At 34.1% G+C, this 21,296-nt stretch overlaps 4 protein-coding genes across 8 annotated transcripts; 2 read left to right on the top strand and 2 right to left on the bottom strand.

The window, feature by feature from the left end:
* The first annotated feature begins 499 nt into the window (after positions 1–499).
* Positions 500–4,756, top strand: LOC111780967 (NEDD8-conjugating enzyme Ubc12). 2 transcript variants are annotated; one of them, XM_023661346.1, is made up of 7 exons: positions 500–692; positions 1,671–1,784; positions 3,156–3,264; positions 3,661–3,739; positions 3,838–3,954; positions 4,049–4,178; positions 4,406–4,756. In XM_023661346.1, the coding sequence occupies exons 2-7, from the start codon at positions 1,676–1,678 to the stop codon at positions 4,420–4,422; spliced, it is 561 nt and encodes a 186-aa protein (XP_023517114.1). In that variant the 5' UTR covers positions 500–692; positions 1,671–1,675; the 3' UTR covers positions 4,423–4,756. The 2 variants fall into 2 exon arrangements, with proteins under 2 accessions (XP_023517114.1, XP_023517115.1); XM_023661347.1 differs by having other exon boundaries at positions 4,049–4,745.
* An 894-nt stretch (positions 4,757–5,650) lies between these two features.
* LOC111781839 (stress enhanced protein 2, chloroplastic-like) lies at positions 5,651–6,674 on the top strand. Its single transcript, XM_023662552.1, has 2 exons — positions 5,651–6,031; positions 6,261–6,674. The coding sequence occupies exons 1-2, from the start codon at positions 5,726–5,728 to the stop codon at positions 6,528–6,530; spliced, it is 576 nt and encodes a 191-aa protein (XP_023518320.1). The 5' UTR covers positions 5,651–5,725; the 3' UTR covers positions 6,531–6,674.
* A 1,747-nt stretch (positions 6,675–8,421) lies between these two features.
* LOC111782149 (shikimate kinase 1, chloroplastic) lies at positions 8,422–13,302 on the bottom strand. Of its 4 annotated transcripts, none has more exons than XM_023662956.1 (11): positions 12,910–13,302; positions 12,472–12,747; positions 11,418–11,473; positions 11,160–11,214; positions 11,005–11,077; positions 10,509–10,596; positions 9,464–9,546; positions 9,251–9,380; positions 9,087–9,165; positions 8,852–8,916; positions 8,422–8,746 (listed from the first exon to the last, which is right to left on the bottom strand). In XM_023662956.1, exons 2-11 carry the CDS (start codon positions 12,686–12,688, stop codon positions 8,690–8,692), a joined length of 903 nt encoding a protein of 300 aa, XP_023518724.1. In that variant the 5' UTR covers positions 12,689–12,747; positions 12,910–13,302; the 3' UTR covers positions 8,422–8,689. The 4 variants fall into 4 exon arrangements, with proteins under 4 accessions (XP_023518724.1, XP_023518723.1, XP_023518725.1 ...); XM_023662955.1 differs by having other exon boundaries at positions 12,952–13,302; XM_023662957.1 differs by having other exon boundaries at positions 13,201–13,297.
* A 2,305-nt stretch (positions 13,303–15,607) lies between these two features.
* Positions 15,608–19,526, bottom strand: LOC111781060. The gene is made up of 3 exons (XM_023661466.1): positions 19,274–19,526; positions 17,798–18,040; positions 15,608–15,902 (listed from the first exon to the last, which is right to left on the bottom strand). Exons 1-3 carry the CDS (start codon positions 19,289–19,291, stop codon positions 15,855–15,857), a joined length of 309 nt encoding a protein of 102 aa, XP_023517234.1. The 5' UTR covers positions 19,292–19,526; the 3' UTR covers positions 15,608–15,854.
* Positions 19,527–21,296: the final 1,770 nt, after the last annotated feature.

Genomic DNA, 21,296 nt, shown 5'->3' with positions numbered 1-21,296 from the left:
TGTGCTTATTCAAATTACTGTTATTATTACAAGAAAGTCGGATGCAATTTTCACGTTTAGATTTTGACAACAATAGTCGGTGTTATTTGCGGAACGAAGAAAGTTGGCTTGCAAAATTTGCACATGAACTTCGAGTATGAAAAATGTTGCCAACATTCCTATGATTCTCCCTCCACTCATAAGGTCACATTAATGTTACTCGGTGAACCAGTGGTTTGAAAACAAATTTAGATTCAAAGTCTAATTAAAATTGAGTTCGTTTATTACGTTTAAATTTACCTATAATATATATGTTTTAGCTTGCGAGGTTTCGGGTTTTTTTTTATTGAATTTAATTTTTTTTTATTTTAGTTTTCCAATTAAAAAACAATTTAGTTAAGTAAAATATTGTGAAAATTTAATGATTAAAATAGAATAATTAAGATTGTTGTAAACACTAAAAAAAGGATATAAATGATGAATATATAATAATATTTAAAAACTGAAAAGCAGCGTAACAAAAAAGCTCAAGAAAAATTCGGGAATTCTGTGCGACAGTCCAATCGAAGGCAACATTTATATGTTGACCGTAGGGCTCAGCCACGCTCGCCAGACCGCTTGCTCGCCTGCCCTCAGACCCTCTCCGTTCCTTCTTCCTTCTCAGACCTAAATTCCTTCTCCTCTCCTTCCCTCTATATTGCTACGACTTACAGGTTTGCTTCTTAAGAATCCTTTTTCCCTCTCGATTTCTCGTTTACTGCAATTTTTTTCATGCGTTTTACTTCTTCCTCATCAGGTTCTTTCTTACGATCTTTTACGGCATTTATTTGTTTATTCAATTCTTTGCTGTTGGTTTGGTTTTGGGAACCTAGGCTGTGGATTGCTCGATAGTGATTAGAAACGTAATTCAAATTTAATTACTCGCGAAATCGCATTGGAAGTATGGTGGCTTTGATTTGTACCACTTTTGTTTTTCGTTTTTTAAATCGGGATTTGGATGTGATTATTTGTTTGGGATGATTTTTAGTGTTGGGACTGTGCATTATGTGAACAGTTTCTTCCATGCGAATGTTTTGTTCGTTGGCTTTGTAGTCTGAATTTCTAAGTGGTGTTCTTTCTAGAGAGGAATTGGAGGATCTGAACCTTATCGTTTGCGTTTTTTGTTTGCCATGGAGACGTAGCTTAGCCTTTTGTTGTTAATTTGGAATTGGCATTCTGTTGGATCTCAGTCACGAGTCCATGATGTTGTTATTTTCTTGAAGAGATTTTGTTGCATCCCCTGCTTCGAGAGAGATGTACATTGCCCTCACAGGCTGTTCTCTAAGTTGTGTTATGATTTTATTTATTTATTTATTTATTTATTGGAGAGGATTGGAAGGGTTTTTCAAGATATGAAGGGGTTTCTGATGGAGGTTTGGAGTGCGATTTATTTGTCTGTCTCTGATTGGATTTCTTATAATTAGTTGTTAGTAAATTCTCTCTCTCTCTCTCTCTCTTACAACATGCAGCTGGGGCTTCTTTTTTTTAGGTGCTACTATGGTATTGCTAACCTATTCTTCGGTGGTCTGACCTTGCTTTTTCGTTGTTATATTCTTGCTAATGAACGCTGGTTTCTTATCCTGGAAGGGAGGAAGGTTTTTGAAAGAACACAATATATTCATGGGGTGTAATTGTTGCATATTCTGCTGCAGGAGATATGATTAAGCTGTTTAAAGTCAAGGAGAAGCAGAGAGAACTTGCTGAAAATGCTAGTAATGGGGTACCTATAAAGAAGCAAAGTGCTGGAGAACTACGTCTTCACAAAGGTTTGGCTATGAACAGAGTTTATTTGGTTCTTTATATTCCATTGAGAAGCAATGAGGTGATAGTTTTGATCCCATTAGAGATGATGGTTTTCTTTGGAACTATATCAAATTTGTTTTGTTTACATCGATAATAGATTTTGAGTTGCAACTTTGAAGCTTCTTTTCTGTGGATTGGGTGTAGGAATGCGTGTTAGCTGTGGTTAAATATTGCAAACTTTTAGCATTTTTTTTTTGAAAACCTAAATTTTGATGAAGTAGCTTGAGATTTCATGTATAAATAAGAAGTCTTATATTCAAAGACCATATTTCCCAATGTGCGTTCTATGCACTTATGATAGTATATGATTATTTGAGGTTGTTCTGAGATGCATGAATGTCCTGAGTTTATATAAAGATGGATGGTCAGCGTGTATTTTTTAAGTTTTTGGTAATTTGCTCGGTGCCCCGGCCTACCAGTTAACTGGTATGTTTTAGTGTGTGGATTTCCATGTACTACCCTCCAACTGGGAATTATGTCTGTCAATTTGGTTGCTCATAGTCACATTTTTGTCACTTTCTGCTAGACTACACTTTTATGGAACCTGGAAAATCATGTGGATGCCTGCAAGGCTGGGTGAACCTGCCAGGGTTCAGTACATTGGAAGAAAATTAAGTGAGAGGATGTGTCCTCGTGGGAAGTTACTCATGAAAACTTTTGAGATGCATGGTGCATGAGAATGCCAAGAATTAATAACTTTGCTTGATGTCTGATGATATGGGGAGTGAAAACCCAAAACGACCTTTTCAGTATATAAAAGTTGGTGGTAGCATTAGAAGTTAATTTTGGTTTCTTCCACTAATTTAACCACGAATGATTCTTTCGAACAGTCTCAGTTCAATTGAGTAGCTGATATTAAATTGTTCGACTTAAGTGAGACTGTAAATTTTGCTAATGTTGTGAAAAAAAAGTGTCCCATCCTAAGATGTCATCTGTTTCTTAAATGTCAATGAAGATTATGATCATATATCAGTCTTGTCACATTCAGAAGCGATGGGGGCATTAATGCCCAAAAGAACCTGGATAGTTAAAATTCATGCATTAGAAGCTTGGAGTGACCTATTATTTATTTATTTATTTTAATATTTATTATATAACCTATGACTTATGTTGAGAGGGATGTCCAAATTTCACTGCCTTTGTTATTTACTCGTGGGTTCTTTATTTAGATGATTTCTCCAATTGCATTTGAGACAAGTCACACTCCAGCATATGGCACTGGAAGTCTGTTTATTCAGTTGGAGTTGTTTTTCAACTATTTTTTTTACTTGTATGCCTATTTGAGAGGGATATACCTTGTCGGTTAGTTATTGTTGGTGCCTGATCTGTTGCAGATATTAGTGAGCTGAATCTACCAAAATCATGTAACATAACCTTTCCCAATGGCAAGGATGACCTGATGAACTTTGAAGTGTCAATACGACCAGATGAGGGATATTATTTGTAAGAATTCTCTTTTCTCCAAGATTCATACTCAAGCAATCTGCAATCTTTTTAGCTTAAACTGTTGCCTGCTAGTTGAGGATATTTTCCTCTTTTTGTTAATTTCTTTCACAGTCTAGATGTTAACTCCAAACCAGAAATTGAAATGGAAACTAACACAAAATACTCTTGATATATGGAAAGAGAGTGGGAAGTTTCCGATGCACTTCAGGAGCCTTGTACTCTCCCACAAACTAATTCTAGAAAACTGCTCATCCCAAATTCTCTTCCTCCCATCTGCTTATGCCTTCCACTAACCAACTCCAAATATGCTTTCCTGCCTTCTTAATATCTTAATAGCATTCTTAATATTTACTTGCCAATATTCCTAACTGCTTGCTTTTCTCTATATTACAGAGGAGGCACATTTTTGTTCTCCTTTACAGTTTCCCCCATCTATCCGCATGAAGCCCCGAAGGTCAAGTGCAGGACAAAGGTAAACCTGGATGGCTCCTTACCCTTAGCATTTGATCCTTTCTGAATATAAATGATTTTTTTTTTTTTTTTGTATATACTAACTTGTACTTTATGCAGGTCTACCATCCAAACATCGACTTGGAAGGAAACGTCTGCCTCAACATCTTACGAGAAGATTGGAAACCTGTTCTCAATATTAACACTGTTATTTATGGACTCTACCATCTGTTCACGGTATAAATAAGCTTCATTAGTAAAATGCTTCAGTTTTGGGAACATTTAAAAGTCATAAGTTGTCTTCTTACCCTGTTTTTTAATTTCCAACCAGGAACCAAACGATGAGGATCCTCTGAATCATGATGCTGCTGCAGTTTTAAGAGACAATCCGAAGTTATTCGAATCTAATGTGAGAAGGGCTATGGCTGGGGGTTACGTGGGGCCAACCTTTTTCCCACGCTGTATGTAACTCACTCATAATCCTTCCTTCTTGTTCAACTTTTCACTGCCCTGTATGTAGCTAGATTCTGTCTCTCCGTACATTAAGTGCTCATTTAGAGATAATATCACCCACGGTTGTGTTAGTCCAATGGATGGAGTTAGTGATGTTAATGTGTAACACTTCTAAATTGTTAATTAACATGGTTACATTTTGTCCCTTCTTATGGTACACTATTTTGGATGGAAGCCAAAGGCATGCCATGACGGAGGGGGGCAGGCAAGTGTTCGAAGACTGATTTTGTAGAAACTTCCAAATTTGTCTCTCATCCCTATGCCTCGGCCTACTACTGCTTGTGTTTCAGAAGGAACATGCAAGTGGTGAATGCTGAGGTAATCAAAGTTCCTTGTGTGTCCTCCTTGAATGCTTTGGAAGTTGGATCCTATGGTAGAAATCTTGAATGCTTTGGAAAATAAGCTCCCCATCATTTCTCTAATTTTTCTTAGACTTTGAAGATTTTAGTGAAGAACATAATGTCACTTGATCATTTGAGTTTGAGTTGAAGAAGTATTTGTTTTGAAACATTCCAGTTTATTTGTTTTGGACCCAAATTTGAGGGTTCTGAATGTCGGTACAAGCGGCGCTCTTATTCTGCCCCTCCACCGCCACCCCTCTGGCGTTACATGCAACAGATTCTTCCCTCTTCTTACCCCTTTTACTTCATAAATGTTAGTAAAATATTACCATTTTTATCTTAAATTTTCAACTTTTACCATTTTTTTTAATTGAAGTGTCATTCAAAAAATGTTTTATAATTATAAAACATATAAATAAAGCATTAGAACTCTTTTTTATATGCTTACCACATATGGTTTGCATTGGAGATGATGTGTGATATGGGCATGCAAATTTGTGATCTCACAATGTATCTCACTCATATTGGGTTCACATCACATTCTTTTGTTTTCTGTAAATATTGATATATTTCACCATACGAAATGCTGATTTATATAATATGAACCAAGACATCAATCATGTAATATAAATTTCGAGGAAGATGTGAATAAAATGTTATTCAAATTATCACAAAATATTGCAATTTATGACACGTTACAATAGAATCAAACTTCATTTATTTTTAAATTCTTATAATTTAAGGTGTGATAATATAAAGCTAGAATGTTTTTTTAATATATTATAAGACTTTTATTTATTTAACATATAAAAGTTACCACTTTTATAATAACTCAAAGGTTCGAGAGTTTCACTATATAAAACTCTGTGTGTTATATTTATAGATAGATTTAAAAAATGCAGTCGCTATATTTAAAATCATTCAAATTTAAGACATATAATTAAAATATGAGACAAATGATCTAATTTTTCGTTGAAGAGTCGTTCATTTGAGGTATTAATTTTTATTTTTTTTAATATTTTTTTTTGGGATAGGTTGCGTGTGTCGTCACGTGACTGAAAGTGAAACCCCAAAAAGCCGCCACGAACAGTCCTCCTATTCCTCCTCCTCTTCAAACCCTCCACTGCACATTCTTTCAAGCCCACACCTCTCCCATGGCGGCGCCGGCATGTTCTCTTCACTGCCAGTTGCGATCCTCCTTGCATGACGTCCCGACCAGCTTACCGCCCGCGTCCGTTTCAGTTCCTAAACTAAAGTCCGCCGAGAGCCCAAAGATCGTTCTACAGCCTCGCTTATGCACTCTCAGATCCTTCGGATCGGATCCGATTGTTCCTATCAAAGCTAAGAGAGTAGGCGACGACGACGCCGACGTTTCTCCGTTCTTCGCGACTCTGTCCAAGTACATAAAGACCTCGAAGGACAGCCATGAATTCGAAATCATCTCCGGTCGCCTCGCCATGGTGAGTTCTAGGTTTCATATTGAAATGAAAATTCGTTTTCGTATACATCAAAATCAGGTTTAGAAATCAACAATTAGGAACTGAAATAACCTCTTACTGATTCCCGCTGTGAATAGTTTTAAATCAAATTAAATATCACGAACTTCATCAATCACCTTCTGAAACATCACAAATTACGATACCTAAAATTATCGCCGCAAGGAAATCTCAGAATCAAATTAATTTGCAGATTGTGTTTGCGGCGACCGTAACAATGGAGGTGTCGACGGGAAATTCAGTGTTCAGAAAGATGGATTTGGAAGGTATTGAGGAAGCAGCAGGAATCTGTTTGGGCGCTGTCATTATGGCGGCCATTTTCGCTTTCTCCTCCAACGCCCGAAACAGAGTAGGTCGAATCTTCAGCATCGGCTGCAACACCTTCATCGATTCGCTTATTGACCAGATCGTGGACGGCCTTTTCTACGAAATCAATCCCGGCGACTGGTCCGATGACATTTGAAATCTCCGCCCAAATCAGAGGTATGAAGCATGTATATATAAATTCAATGTATAACTTGTTTAAACAATTTGTATGATTGAAGCGTGACTTGATTACATAAAAATTGATAAATATAACACACATAATATACTATATTATACTTTATGAATCTTATTATACTAGTTGAACAAATTCACTTATGTCGAGTATTGGACGATGAAAGTGCTAATTTAGGGAATGACCGTGGGTTTATAAACAAAGACATGTGTTTATAAACAAAAAAATATTCTCTCCATTGTTACGAGGCTTTTTGGGAAGCCCAAAGCAAAGCTATGAGAGCTTATGGGACAATATCGACAATATCATATCATTGTGGAGACTTGTGATTCCTAACATGGTATCAAAGTCATGCCCTATACTTAGTCGTGCCAATAAATTGGTTAATTCTCAAACTCCAAAGGAGTCGAGCCTCGATCAAGGGGAGGCTTCAAAAAGAAAAAGGAGTCAAGTCTCCTCGAAGGTACGAAGGCCGTCAAATTTGACTAAGACTCCAGAGGAGTCGAGCCTCGATTAAGGAGAGAGAAAAAAATCCTCGTCCCTGTCCCCACCCTGTTTGCTAATTTGTATATTTTTATTTATATGTTTGTAATTATTTCTTTTATTATTATGATTATTATATATCGACTTAGATGATTTGATATGCTTTAATTACATAATTGTATATTTGTATATATAATTAGATAATTTGATTTATAATATTATTTTATTTCTATTAGGAGATTCGATAAAGTTTATCTTTAACCCGGAATTTTTCTTCATAAATTAGCTGCATAGATAAAGATGTTTGGATAATTTTTAACTATTAAATTTTAAGGAACTCAAAACAATTTATTTTATTTAATTGATTAACAAAAAAAAAAAAATTTCTCTCTCATGCCCATAAAATTTAAATTAAAGTATAATTGGGATGAGGCGGGGAGCCCAAAACAAAGCCACTAGAGCTTATGCTCAAAGTGGACAAAACAAAGCCACTAGAGGTTATGCTCAAAGTGGACAATTTATGCTCAAAGTGGACAATATCATACCATTGTGGAGGGTCGTGTTCGTCTAATATGGTATCAAAGTCATGCCTTAAACTTAGTCATGCCAATAGAATCCTCAAATGTCGAACAAAGGATTCCAAAAGAAAAGGAGTCGAGGCTCCTCGAAGACATAGTCAATAATGACTAAGACTCCAAAAGAAAAGGAGTCGAGCCTCGATTAAGGGGAGGTGTTGGTGGATGAAAGTCCCACATCGACTAAGTTAGAGAATGATCATGGGTTTATTATCAAAGAATACTATCTCAATTAGGATGAGACCTTTTGAAGAAGCCCAAAACAAAGCGATGAGAACTTATTATCAAAGTGGACAATATCATACCATTGTGGAGGGTTGTGTTCCTCTAACAAGAGGTTCAAGTCGTTATACCTGTTCGTGTGCGAATACATGTATATAATTTTATGTTTTTTTTTTTTTTTTTTTTTTTTTTTTTTNGCTACTTTGAATTTTTTTTAGGAAAGTAATATTTTTATTTTGTTAATTTTAAGTTGATTTTAAATAAAATGAAGAGAACTTAGTTATGACTTTTTAAACTATGTAAATATTAATATTAGTTTATGATTTTAATTGATTGAACCAACATAAAATTATTTTTTACCTTAAGAGTTGAGGAAAATGAGAAATTCTAATCAATGTTGCAATGAAATTTAAGATAAAATATTTTCAATTCCTATACGCTACACTCACATATTACTTCAATAACGCTTGAAATAAGAAAAATCTAAGATGGTAGTCAAACTCCATAAAAAATTAAAATGCATAAATTTGATTTTATTTAAAATGCACACATACAAAATCAAAATGAAATATAAATTAAAACTTGAAAAGTTGCCTTTTTATTTCAAATGCAATGGACTATAAATATCATACATTATATCCCAGAAATTAAGAAAAAAGAAGATTTTATTTGTCTCAAAATTTTGATAGATACACTTCAAACACCGACGACGTTCCATTCCAAGTGGTTGTTCATACCTGATGATCCCATGTTATACAATTGGCAAGAGTAGAAGCAATGCCATTCCATGCTTCTTTAAGAAGAGAGGAGGCTTTAAACACCGGATGATGATCTGCAGTAGTCTTAACTTGTACAATAACCATCTTCCTGCTCCACAAAGTGCTGGATTTGTACAAGCGCCTGCGAAGGAGGAAAAATAATTTAATTCAAAACAAATTGGATCGTTTGTTTAATCATCATGCATAACAGGAACAATGATAAATGAGGAGGCAGAAGGAGAGGGACCTCTATAGCAATATCTTCAGGGGTCAGATTGCATACATCTGACAAACCCAGTTTGGCTGCAAGACCTGCAATGTTAACAAAAACCTGTGCTTAAACAGAAGAAGATATAGAAATAACAAACATTCATTGTAACTTGAGAATGAATGGAACAGAAAATCATGTTATTAACTTTCTACTACTCTCTTTTTTTCTAGACAGACAGAGGAATATGAAGATGTTCTTATTTCGTTCATACTTCCTAAACAAACTTTGACATTGGCGTTGGTATATGCATCACCCCTCTCCTCCAGAAGAATTGACAATCGTTTGAAAGCCTGAGTGAGAATCAGAAGATTAAAAGATGTATTAGGGTCAAGCATCACAACTAAATAAGTAAAAACATTGACTGGATGATTGGACCTTTGTGTAGCCATTGCCCGACTCATTATGCAAGAGGGGGCGTGAGTCGGTACCTACTGCAGCAATTCTTTTTGCCAAGGCTTCCAATGGCACGTCCAGCCAGATGCTAATCCCGTTTTGCATATATTTCCTACAATTGAATAGGACGAACCTCACTAAACAACAAATGACCAACATAACAATTAGAAACCGTCATGTGTCCAAACTATTTACCAGTTAATAGGCCGAACAACAATACCTCCACCAGTGGAAATCACAAACCCGTGCATCGATGATAGTTTTCTCAATACCTCAGTCTAACAGGAAAATCACTGTCACTAATTTGGATCTGCCATAATAGCTCAGAGTTGCAATACATTTTCTTAGCTGCTTGAAAGCATAGCAGCTAGACGAGAGGAAAAAGACATAGCAGAAGTTACTAGGGGATGATAGCAAGAATGGCTGAGAACCATCCTATTTGAGAAAAACGGCATAGTTTTCAAAACTTTGTCAAAATATCAATCCATCGATGATTGATAGTTCCACGACTAGTTCAGCAAATCAACAATCAAACTTTAAATAAATCAATTAATAGGGAGGGGAGTCAGTGGGGTGGGTTCAGGAGCTTAATTCAAAGACATTTTTCACCCAAAACAAAAGCTCAGGTAACAAAATTTGTCCAGCCTAAACAACCTTGAATTAAGTAATGGACAAAACTCAACCGAGCCTAACCATGTTATATGGGTTGGTTGAGACCATTCAAATCATCGATCGTTAAACTTTGAAGAAAAAGTAATTAAGATCTTTAACTCTATTTCCATGCCTTAAATTATAAATAGTTGTTCATTATATTATTTTACCTTATTATACGAAAAACAATTTTCTTTCATTTGGTTCAATCCAAACTACTAAGTTTAATACTTATTAACTACCCCAGGGGTTCAACCTATGTGTAGTCAAACCAATCTACACAAGTTTTTAACTCAACCTAACAGAAAAATTCATCAGGCTTTTGGACATTCCTAAACCCCACTATTACTAAGAAATCCAGATTCCTTCCCATTCCCATAAAAGAGGAAGCAGGGAAATCACATGCAGACATTTTCCTCTTCTAGCATCTTAAGAATTTAAAATATGCTCATTTCAATGAAAATTATCTACAAAGCACTGTACTTCCCACATTACATTCAATTCATAAAAACCTCAAATACAGTAGAGAGTAATAACCACCTACTTCACAGATGGAAAGAATAGTCAAATGGCATCCATCATCACTAACCTCCTTGTCTCTGAAAAAGTCCTCACCATAAAGCTTAAAAATTTCAGCCACTGAAGTTCCACCAACTTCTTGCTCCACCAATGTATCACTGGAGCATCCAGATATGTAATGCATAATTAATATGAAAGCAAATCACTCACAAGAAACTTTCAATAACATATTTGTGCTCAAGACGGAGACAAATTATAAATGTCATAATTTTCTATCAGAAAGAATAGTAAAAATTCATATATTGGATGTTAATGCAAATCCAATTTATTGCATCAGGAGCTGCAACTCTTCACTAAATTCATTCAACTACAATATCCTCAATATCACTTAAGTACTGTTCTTCCAGCCCAGTTCAGCTTCGTAATAGACCTTGGATGCGGGAAAAGAGAAGTGACAGTGAGGAAATTGGGCAATAATTTTTCTTCCAATATAATCATCATTTCCTTGTTTATTAAACTTCAAACCGGAGTACAAGTACTTTGCTAGTTAGCAATTAAATAACAACCTGTCAGAAAATGCGTAACTCAATTCTTTTGCTAAAATCTTGCCTATGGTTGTCTTTCCACTGCCCATCATTCCTGCAAATGAGCACTTCGATAGATTTAGTATCCAAGCAGAATAATTGCCAATTACAAAGTGTAAATAAGTAAAGACACTAACCGACTAGATATATGCATTTTCCATTTAGATGGGGCTGGACCTCTTGTGACTTATTCTGCAATATTTCCAAATTCTAGTTAGATAAACTTTAAGAGTTGCACATTTGAAGGTTCAAATTGCACCAATTATCGTCCAAAAGCTATTTAAGGAAGGGGAGAAGAGTATATTCGATGAATCAGAAAGAAAAGCACATATCCCACGTCACCCCAACTCTACTTGAGATTTAAGTAAATATAACAAACAAGAATTCTGCTTGACCTTTAAAAGTAGGTCTTTGTCAAAAGGATGAAAATTTTCAGTTTCCAATGCCAAACCTACAAAAGGAATATTGGAAAGCAATAAGTCAAAATCAATTGGTTACCTTCCTTGCTTGCTGTAGACAAGCAAGAGGAAGACAATACGATACAGATTTTTCATCATTCATGACAACAATGAAATAACAAAATAAAAGGCATGTCTTTCTAATGACAACAAAGTCACTAATGGTATCTATCTACAAGATGATGTAAAAGAAATGTGGATCTATTCTGCGTAGCACTTCTCCTTCAAAGATTTGAAGGGTTCAGATGCTCGAAAGTCCGACAGAAGAACATCTAAATAAAGTACTTACTTGCTGAGAGACCGGTTATAATAACAGGGAGGATCGATCAATTGCTGAGATGCATTTTTCAAGGATTTTATACACCAAGTGTGAGACCATTTTATACATTATCCATTTAATCACCTAAAAAATCACTACAGCAATTTTCATTTCTTTGAAATGAGTATCATTTTCTTTTATTCTTGTTCCTTTTGTTTACTTAGAATAAAAGGTCGTTCTTAATTCATTGGCCAAAACAAGATGTTGAGGTTTTCAGAATGCAAAAGGTTCCGTTGAAATTAACAGAAACAACTCTACAAATCATTTGGCCGTAGACGTAGCATAAGACTGCTTTTATACTATGTAGTTCATGCTTTTCATAATGTTTTATTATTAATAGAAATGCAAAATTAAATTAGGACAGAAAATGGACGCAGAGGAATTTACCAAAAACTCTTTTTAGAATCCAAATAACTGTACCTTCTCGTAAGGAAACAAAAAAAACTAAATCCAAATATTAGATTTGAAGTTCTGACTACAAATCAAGCTCAGCCATGAAAAACAATAGAAGCATATATTATAGATTCAGTTCCGATCACCAAGTCAATAATAGTAAATGAGAATATAACTCAGAAAATATTTAAAGGAATTAACGAAAGAAAGAAACGAGGAGAAATGACAAAGAAAAACGCACATTTCTTATCACGGTGGAAGTTCAATATCTTGTATTACCTGAAATATTCTCACGATAGCAGGAGGCCCCAGCAGAGATCGTCCTGCATCGATTAGAAAGTCTCAAAGGTTGCTGAAAAGCTGAAACCACCGGTGGCAGCTTCTGCTGTTCAGAAATTGGGAGAAGAAATCGGACCGAACCACTCGGTTTCCTCAGAAACATTCCGGAATCAATCCGGATTGATAAATTCTGCAGATGTCCTACGTTGACCTCCATAGGCGCTGCCAAAATTCCCCCAGTTTCTCAGCTAACTGGATTAGATAACCACACACGACCTAAAGTTTCAATTGAACATTAATCACTCAAGAGAATTAGATTTAAAAGAGTGAAAGTGAATAAAAAACTGAAAATAATTATCAGAAACAAACTATAAAAATTCAAATCAACGCCAAGTAGCATTACAGAAACATCAAATCGTAAGAAAGCTCGAAAATAACCAGGAAACCGGTTCAAACTCTTTCAGAAGGAACAAAACTTACAGACAGAGTAGAGCTTCAACGATCAAACTCAAGAATCTTGCAACTACAAACCAGTAAAAAAGACCAGATGCCGTGAAATTATTTGGAAACAAATGAGAGCACAAACTCAGTGAAAGTCGCGTAGCACACCACAATCACAAAAAGGCAAGCAAAACAGGATGAAGAATGTGAGAATCAAAACCAAAAGAAGGGCAAGCGGTGACAAATTTCTATGCACATGTGGTTGTGGAAGAGAGGTTTCAAGATCACCGGCACGAGTATCGAATTTGGTGCGCGCTATAACTGTTGTCGCTGCGGCTCCGCCAGAAATTCAAACAAACCGCCATTAAAAAAGTAAGAAAAAAGTGGGATGAATTATGCTCGTATTTATATTAAAATAAATAATATGTACCCTAATCCACGAAATTAAATTCTATTCTATTGCCAATTGACACCAACTTTAGTTGATTAAATATCTGTCGCCACTTTTTCAAGTTTAATTTTAAATCTGTATTAAAAGAATATCTTATTGTTTGATTCAAATTCCAATAAAAAAAATTAAATTTATAAGGTTACAATATTATTATATAATTCAAGTAGTTAAATTATTATCAACTAAAAATTAAAAAAAATAATTCTATTTAATATTTTCATTAGCTAGTAACGGTTTTAGCTATATTTAAGAAAATGTGAAGTTTAATCTAATAAAATGGTACATTAATCAATAATATATTTAAGTTTTTTCAAGAGAATATTTAACTTTTTTTAAAGAAAGGAATATGTTGTTTGTTTTTTTCTTCTTTTTTTTTTTTTTTTATATATTTTTTACTGTACGGTAAATATTTTAGAATTGACAGGGGGGTAATAATTGTCGTTTGATTTTTTCTTCTTTTTTTATAATTAAAATAATCGTTTTATTTTCTGAAAAGGGGATGGGGCCGGAAATTAATGGGCGTGGTTGGTAGGTCGGGGCAGTTGGCTTCTCGGGAGTAGGTTTCTGTACTTCAAAATCTAGCTTCTAATGCTTGCCACGTGTCAAAATATAAATTTTAGAATTTTATTTAATATTTTGATTTCTTGGGTGCTTTTTAAAGGTTTATTTTAATCTTTATGATTTTTACTTTATTTTTTACTTTTTAAAAAGTGACCAATTTGACTTTAATTTGTAAAATTTAATGCTAAATTTTAGGCACCATGAAAGCACTTTAATACGAAATCTATTTCTATGTTTATTTCAATTTTGTTTTAAATTTTTTAATACATAAATTCTCCACGTGAATTCGAGGTAGATGGTTGAATCAAATAAATTTTCCTATCATTAATAAAATATTTTCATATTAATCATTAATAGGTTATTTGTAAATCTATCATCCATGGGAGATAGACATGCAAAATTTTATATTAGTTAATGTATTGCTATTAATAAATCAATGTTGTTTGTTATCATTTTTTTTTTCTATTGATATTATCATTAATTCACTACTTCTAATTTATTGATAGAATTAATAATAAATAAGCATATGAATATTATCGACCGGCTTCAGTAGTAGAGAGGTCTATGCAAATAGACCTCAATTGTTATAGATTTATCACTAATAGATTTAGTCACTAAAAAAAACTGTACATGGGACCCTATCTATCACTAATTTGGTTTATGTTTTTATATTTTTATCCTAATTGAGTCCTAGATACTATTAACAAAAGCACCAGTTCATTACCTCTCTATTATGTCCAAATAATATATGCCCTATGCAAAAAGATCAACACTTATTAAGACATGGATGTCTAAGGGATTTAACCAAGCCAAAGAGCCTACAATTAAAATTTTGAAACAATAGACTAAATTGAAACACTAAAATAATAATTTGACCTAAATTCAACTATACTCAATAGACTAAAAGGCATAACATAACTAGATTGTTGGTATATTAGGTCAAGAGAAATGTTCATCTATGATAGAGTTGGAAGCTTCTAAAGTTTGAGCATAAAGTCTATTTGTTTGGCCCTTTTCTCAGTTATAGTTGGAAATAAAAGCTATTTTACCTACCCTTTTCCAATTACACCTACCACCACCAGGCCCCCACCACTTTTTTTTCCACTCGAGACCAACAAAGCAACTACCAAAAACAGCAATGTAAATTCTGTTTCTTTGTCATTTTATCTCTACTTTTTTAACATTTTACAGCAGCTTTTTCATGAAGTAGTACCAACAAAGTTCATTTGAGAAGCAAAAACAAGGGAAGTAATGAGAAGAAACATTATCATTGTGACTAGAGAACTTTTATGTTGAGGACGGTTGGGAGTGAGTCACACATTGGCTAATTTAAGAAATGATCATGGGTTTATAAGTGAGAAAATACATCCTAAACGTATGAGGCGTTTTGGTGAAACCCAAAACAAAGCTATGGGAGCTTATGCTCAAAGTAGACAATATCATACCATTGTGGAGAGTCGTGATTCCTAACATAGTATCAGAACCATGCTCTAAACTTAGTCATGACAATAGAATCCCCAAATAAGTGAGGGAATAATCTCCGTTAGTACGAGGCCTTTTGGGGAAGCCCAAAACAAAGTCACGAGAGCTTATGCTCAAATTGAACAATATCATACCATTGTGGAGAGTCGTAATTCCTAACATTTTATTTCCCCCTCTTTTAACTATTTGAAACAAATCATCTAGGCCCAATGCATTTTACATTTCCTCCTAGTTTTTTCAACAGATTGTTTCAAGGCAGAATTAATGAAACAGAGGCAGCTACAGGCAAGAACAAAGGCATCAAACAAAATCCAAAAATATAATACAATTGTACAGTTTCTAAGCAGCAAGACAAATAAAGGACGATAGAGGTGTCCGTACAGAAGTAATTAGTACAATGACATTTCAACTTACAAGTGGGCCTGCTGCAAAGGTCTTCAAGACTATTTCAGGCTTTCACGCAGCAGTTGAAGTAGCTTAGAATGCTCTTTCTTGGCTGGCAAAACAACCAAAATTATTTGTACAAATCATCAAAAAATGAACACAATTTACCATACATAATAATAATAATAAAAAACAGGTCCCACTGTTAATTTGATAAGATGTTATATCTACATGAAATTGAAAAAGATGGTACACTAGTTCAAACAAGTTTGAGCCCACGTGTTGAGATTTTGGTAAGACCCCAAATCTCGAGTAGAGGTTTGGCTCCCCAGTTTTGGGCCGGACGTTCAGTTTACAACTTTATACAACTTCAACTCCACTGAACTAGCCCAGGGTTTTTCAACTAAACACCGGGACACAGATTTCATAACTTCATGGCTTCATATTCATTGAAATAATATGAGAAACAACCCACTACCGAAGACCAAAAGAGGGGCTAAATTTTGAACCCATTATAATATCAACTGAGTTAGTCACTAGTTTGACTAAATATGAAAACAAATAAAGTTTAAAAAAAGCATACTTCTAACCAGGTAAAAATATCCAAATGGCCAAACCAATTAAAATCTAAAACATGATTATGATTTTGACTGATATAATAAACTAAAAATAGAATCATAGAAATATTTCATGCTACGTCTGATTAGGCAAGCCAACCAGCATCTCATCTATCCAAATTTAGAAGTTAGTTTGTACAAAGTAATTAATGTCGTATTCTGTGGACAACTGTTCTTTGTTTAATGCGAAGAAAAAGAAAACATATGAATAATGAAAGATACACATCAATGAAACATACAAAGAGTGGTCCAGAAATTATCACTATAAAACAACGCATACACTAATTACTCAACTACCCTTTATTTAGCTTTAATTGAAACTGGAAGAAAATAAGAATAAAAATCATTAGACATTGACATAAATTAGAATATGTCCTTGGTAAGGAAAATCTCTTCCCCATGTAAGAAAGAAAAGAAAACCTGTTTGGAAGTTCCTCAATATGAAATAGGATTTACTATCACAGCTTCAATCTATGAGAGATATGGCAACAAACACCAGATGAAAGAACACCACTTATTCATACTAATGGGCTAGGTGGATAGAGGACCCCGCTCCCAACTTGTTTCCACAAACCTATCTTGAAGTCAATATCACTAATCACACTACCCACATAACATCTAAACGATCAACAAGAATCACGGCCCGTGACTGGTTCTTTAAGTATGCTGAATAACCTAAAATTCCGCCTTCAACTGAGCTGACTACTAATATTATGGACAAATGCATTCTGCTTCTTAAACAATTTATTTTAATCTTTCTCCAATCATCAATCGGTTTTATTGTTCTTTTTTAAATTTTATACCCTGAGACAAGGCATAGGATGTATCATTACAGACGTTGTTAACATTAGCAAAGAGTAAATGAGAAATCTCTTCCCAAAAGCTGAAGCAGGCATGAAGCATGTTTCACTTCGCCAAATAATAGCTAACCTTCTAAATAATCCAAACAATAAAACAATATAAAAAGTAGCAAGTACGTTAAGTCACTCGGATCTTTTCTTGAAATATATACATGTAACTACAAGTGTCTAGAACAATTACCTCATCTACAACATTTAGGGTAGGAGATCTGATATCCAAGGAATTTAAACTTTCATTAGCTTATTCATCATAAAATTAGATGACACTTCAGGAAAGTGTGTCTTTTGACCTTGAAACTTTTGGGCTTATATTGATATTGATTTTTCCACAATCAAGAGCTGTACCCACGAGTTAATGGATAATAGCAGGCAGCATGGACCCACAGGCACATACAACACATGTAACCCAACCCAACCCAACTGATTCTTTGGTTGACCAAACGGTATGTGTATAAGAGCATGCAAGTCACTATCAGAGAATCAAAAAATTACCAATATCAAATTTTAGGTCGGAGGAGCAATAATCTTACTGGTGAAGGATGGTGACTCTGACGATAGGAGTGATGGTTTTCAGTGGGGAAAGAGTCTGTTGTGGTTGGAGGAGCGGCTGGGGCAATGAGCTCCTCTTCATTTCCAAGACTCGCCCGGGACACGTCTCTCTTGTTTTGTTTCCTATTTTCCCTAATTTTTGAGAAATCAAGAGAGTAGTCTGGCATCTGTCCCTTCTGGTCCCAATCTCCAAACTGTGGAACTGAAAGCCAGGGAGCAGTTTTCTGCAGAAAACAAAAGTAACATATCTCGTTGAAGCCAAGAATGTCAGTTACATTTCAGATTCTTTTTATATATATATATATATATAAAGACAATACCAATTAAAAACTCTACAGCTATTCTATTTTATAGAACAAACAGATTTATTCTCACCAAAAGCACACACCACATCAGATATTTGCAAAGTAACCTCTCACTGTCCAATTCATTCTCGACTCTCATTAGCATTCGCGAAATAACATGAGCTGAATATCGGAAATTGACCATTTTAGGATTTTCTTTTATCCGTTGCCAATTTATTATCTTATTAGAGCCAACAAATTCCTTCTCCCAACTTTTTTATGAATCAAATTAAAGTTCGTTAGCTGTGGAGTATAATAATTGGATAAGTTTTTCAAACTTCAAAGTCAGGACAGCAACTTTTCTAAAATTTAATTTTTCAGTCTTCGAAACATGCTAAAATATAAATAAACAAACAAAAAGTCAATAGTTGAAATAGAAGAGCAGCTGAAGAAAATTCATCGCCTAAAGCGTTGAAGTTTGGCAACCATAGGAATATAATTGCCGAGAGGATGGAAGTAAAAGTTGACAGGTTTGACTGTTTCCCAGCTTAGAAAAAGTAACTTGATTGCCTCCGCGAATTAACCATAAACGGTTAAGAAGCAAAAGCATATTGCCAAATTCTCTCGTAACAAAATACAAACGTCAAAATCCAACCAAGGTAGCGAACTAATCAAATTAATTTTCTGAATCTTATAAGCAAAGTGAGAAATTTCGACCGAAAAAAGGCTGACATAGAAGAAAAAAGGAAAATCAAATCTAAAATTTCATACAAGAAAACAAAAATATATATATGTGCACGTTCGAGATGAAATGTCAGCGATGATTACGCTGAAAAGAAACAAATAACAGAGCAACATTTCAACTCAATTCACAGTTTGACCAAACAAAAAGAATACTACTAATTACGAGATTCTGATGCTTCTACGCTTGTTTTCCTTAGGCGAGGTTGAAAACCAAAGTAACAACAATCTAACCTCTTCAAGAATCACGCTGAACTAATCAACTCAGATCAAGAAATTTATGCATTTCCTCTCTTATGCAAGCAAATAACGCAACGATCAAAACGAAACCCTAAGATTTTCTTAGCAGAAACAAACATGAACAAAATAGAGCAAGAAGCATGAAAAAGAGAAATCACACAAGCAGCAAAGCAAAACAGAAAGAAAAACGACCTCCTTCCGATCATCCATGGTAACAACTGCAAGTCCTCGCTTCACAGAACAACGAAGAACACCAGACGAGAAGAAGCTTCAAGCAGCAAGAGTTCGAGTTCGAGTTCTTCTCTACTCTACGGAGAGGATTGAGAATGAAAACGAAAAGCAAAAGCGAAGGAAGAGCACCGGGAAATGACACTAGAGTTGATATATTCTTCTTCTTCCGATAAAAAAATAATAATAATAAACTAAAATTGGAAATGAAGGCTCTGTTGAGTCTTTATAGGCCTCGGAATAGACGATAATGGAGCTTTGCGTGTTGCAATATTACGATTATGCCACTACGGCACTGGTCTTGGCTGTTTCGGTGCGGCCTTCGCTGGTTCTCAAGCTTTTACAGTTGTACATCAAACCTTACACGGAATTTAAAATATATTTATATCGAGACGCTTACGTGGATTGCAATCATTGGACACGCCCAACGACGACGTTTTATTTATTTTCAAATAAAATTGGGAATTTTTATTTGATTAAATAAAATAATATATCGAGTTTTATTAAAAAAAATTAGATGGATTTTGTCTTGCCACTTCATTAACATATTTAAACTTTTAATAATATGAAATTATTGTCAATTGTTCATTATTATTTAAATTTCCCATACACATTTTAAAGTTTTTTTTTACTAAAATTATGACATTTATTTTAAAAGTGGCAAAATAGACAATTGACTTTTATTTCTCATAAAGTGATGTAATCCAAAATTTAATTCTTATGGAAATTACAATAATAGACACTATGACTTTTAATTTTCATAAAGTGATATTAAATCCTTGTCCTTCATTAAATTATTATTATGGAATAAATAAATAATATGTTTATAAATTGTATTAATTTATATATGATTCATTAAACTAAAATTAATAGTTTATTGCTTAAATAAATTATAACATTTCAATTTCTAGTAAATACAGGGGAAAAAAACTTTTGATTTTTATGCGAATTTTTAAATTAAAATATTTTTATTTTCACTCTTAGTTTAAAGGTTTTTCTTTATATTCTTTTAATTTAAAATAATTATTTATTATGATAAACAATATTTTAATAAACCTTTTAAATGTCTACATATGTGATTTCAGATTTTTTTTTTTTTAACTGTTTCGTACATATTTAAATAATAAATATTGTACTAAACAATATTTGAATAAAAATTTATCAAGCATATTAAAAATAAAATAAAATTTATAGCTTAAGGTTAAGATAAAAAAAAAACAGATGAAAATAAATAATTGAAGAAAAAACAAAAGTGTAATAATTTTTATTTGTATGGATGAAAAGCGAAAAATATAGATTATTGGATAGCAGAAATCAACGAATAAAGTAACACGTGGCTGAGCCTCATTGGTTTTAACGGACCGTGGAAAGCTTCCCAGCCCAACGGGCACCACAAAACTCATATTTGACTAATTGGGCTTTATCTCTCGCGGGGGCCACACAGATGGAATCTTCATGTATGGCTCCGTATCTAGTTTGAGATATTATTTATTTTGGCTCGTTATAGATAATAATTGTTAGCCGAGTTTAGATTATTACTAAAAAAAAAGCATTTTAAAATCATGAGACTAACCATAATACTTAACAGACTAGAGCAGACAATATTTACTATGAGTGGACTTCAACTCTTACAAATGGTATTAAGAGTTAGGCACCAGGCGGTGTGCCAGTGAGAACGCTAGGCTCTCAAGGAGGATAAATTATGAGATCTCACATCGGTTGGAGAGGGAAACGAAACATTCCTTATAAGAGTGTGAAAACCTCTCCCTAACTGACGCATTTTAAAACCGTGAGCCTGACAACGATATGTAACAACAACATATGCTAAGCGGCCAAGACGGACAATCAATTATTGTCCACACTTTATTAGGGTTGCACGAAAAAAATGAAAACCCCCCTTAAACCGATCAAAAGTCTCGCTAGTTCAAGTTAAGACTGGTTTGGTTTGGATTGGCTGTTCAAGTTTGTTTATAAGAAAACTAGTTAT

Source organism: Cucurbita pepo, chromosome LG19, assembly GCF_002806865.2.
Source record: "Cucurbita pepo subsp. pepo cultivar mu-cu-16 chromosome LG19, ASM280686v2, whole genome shotgun sequence".
NCBI classification, from domain to species: domain Eukaryota; kingdom Viridiplantae; phylum Streptophyta; class Magnoliopsida; order Cucurbitales; family Cucurbitaceae; genus Cucurbita; species Cucurbita pepo.
The sequence above is the reverse complement of the archived record's forward strand: the minus strand, read 5'-3'. Positions and strand labels throughout refer to the sequence as shown.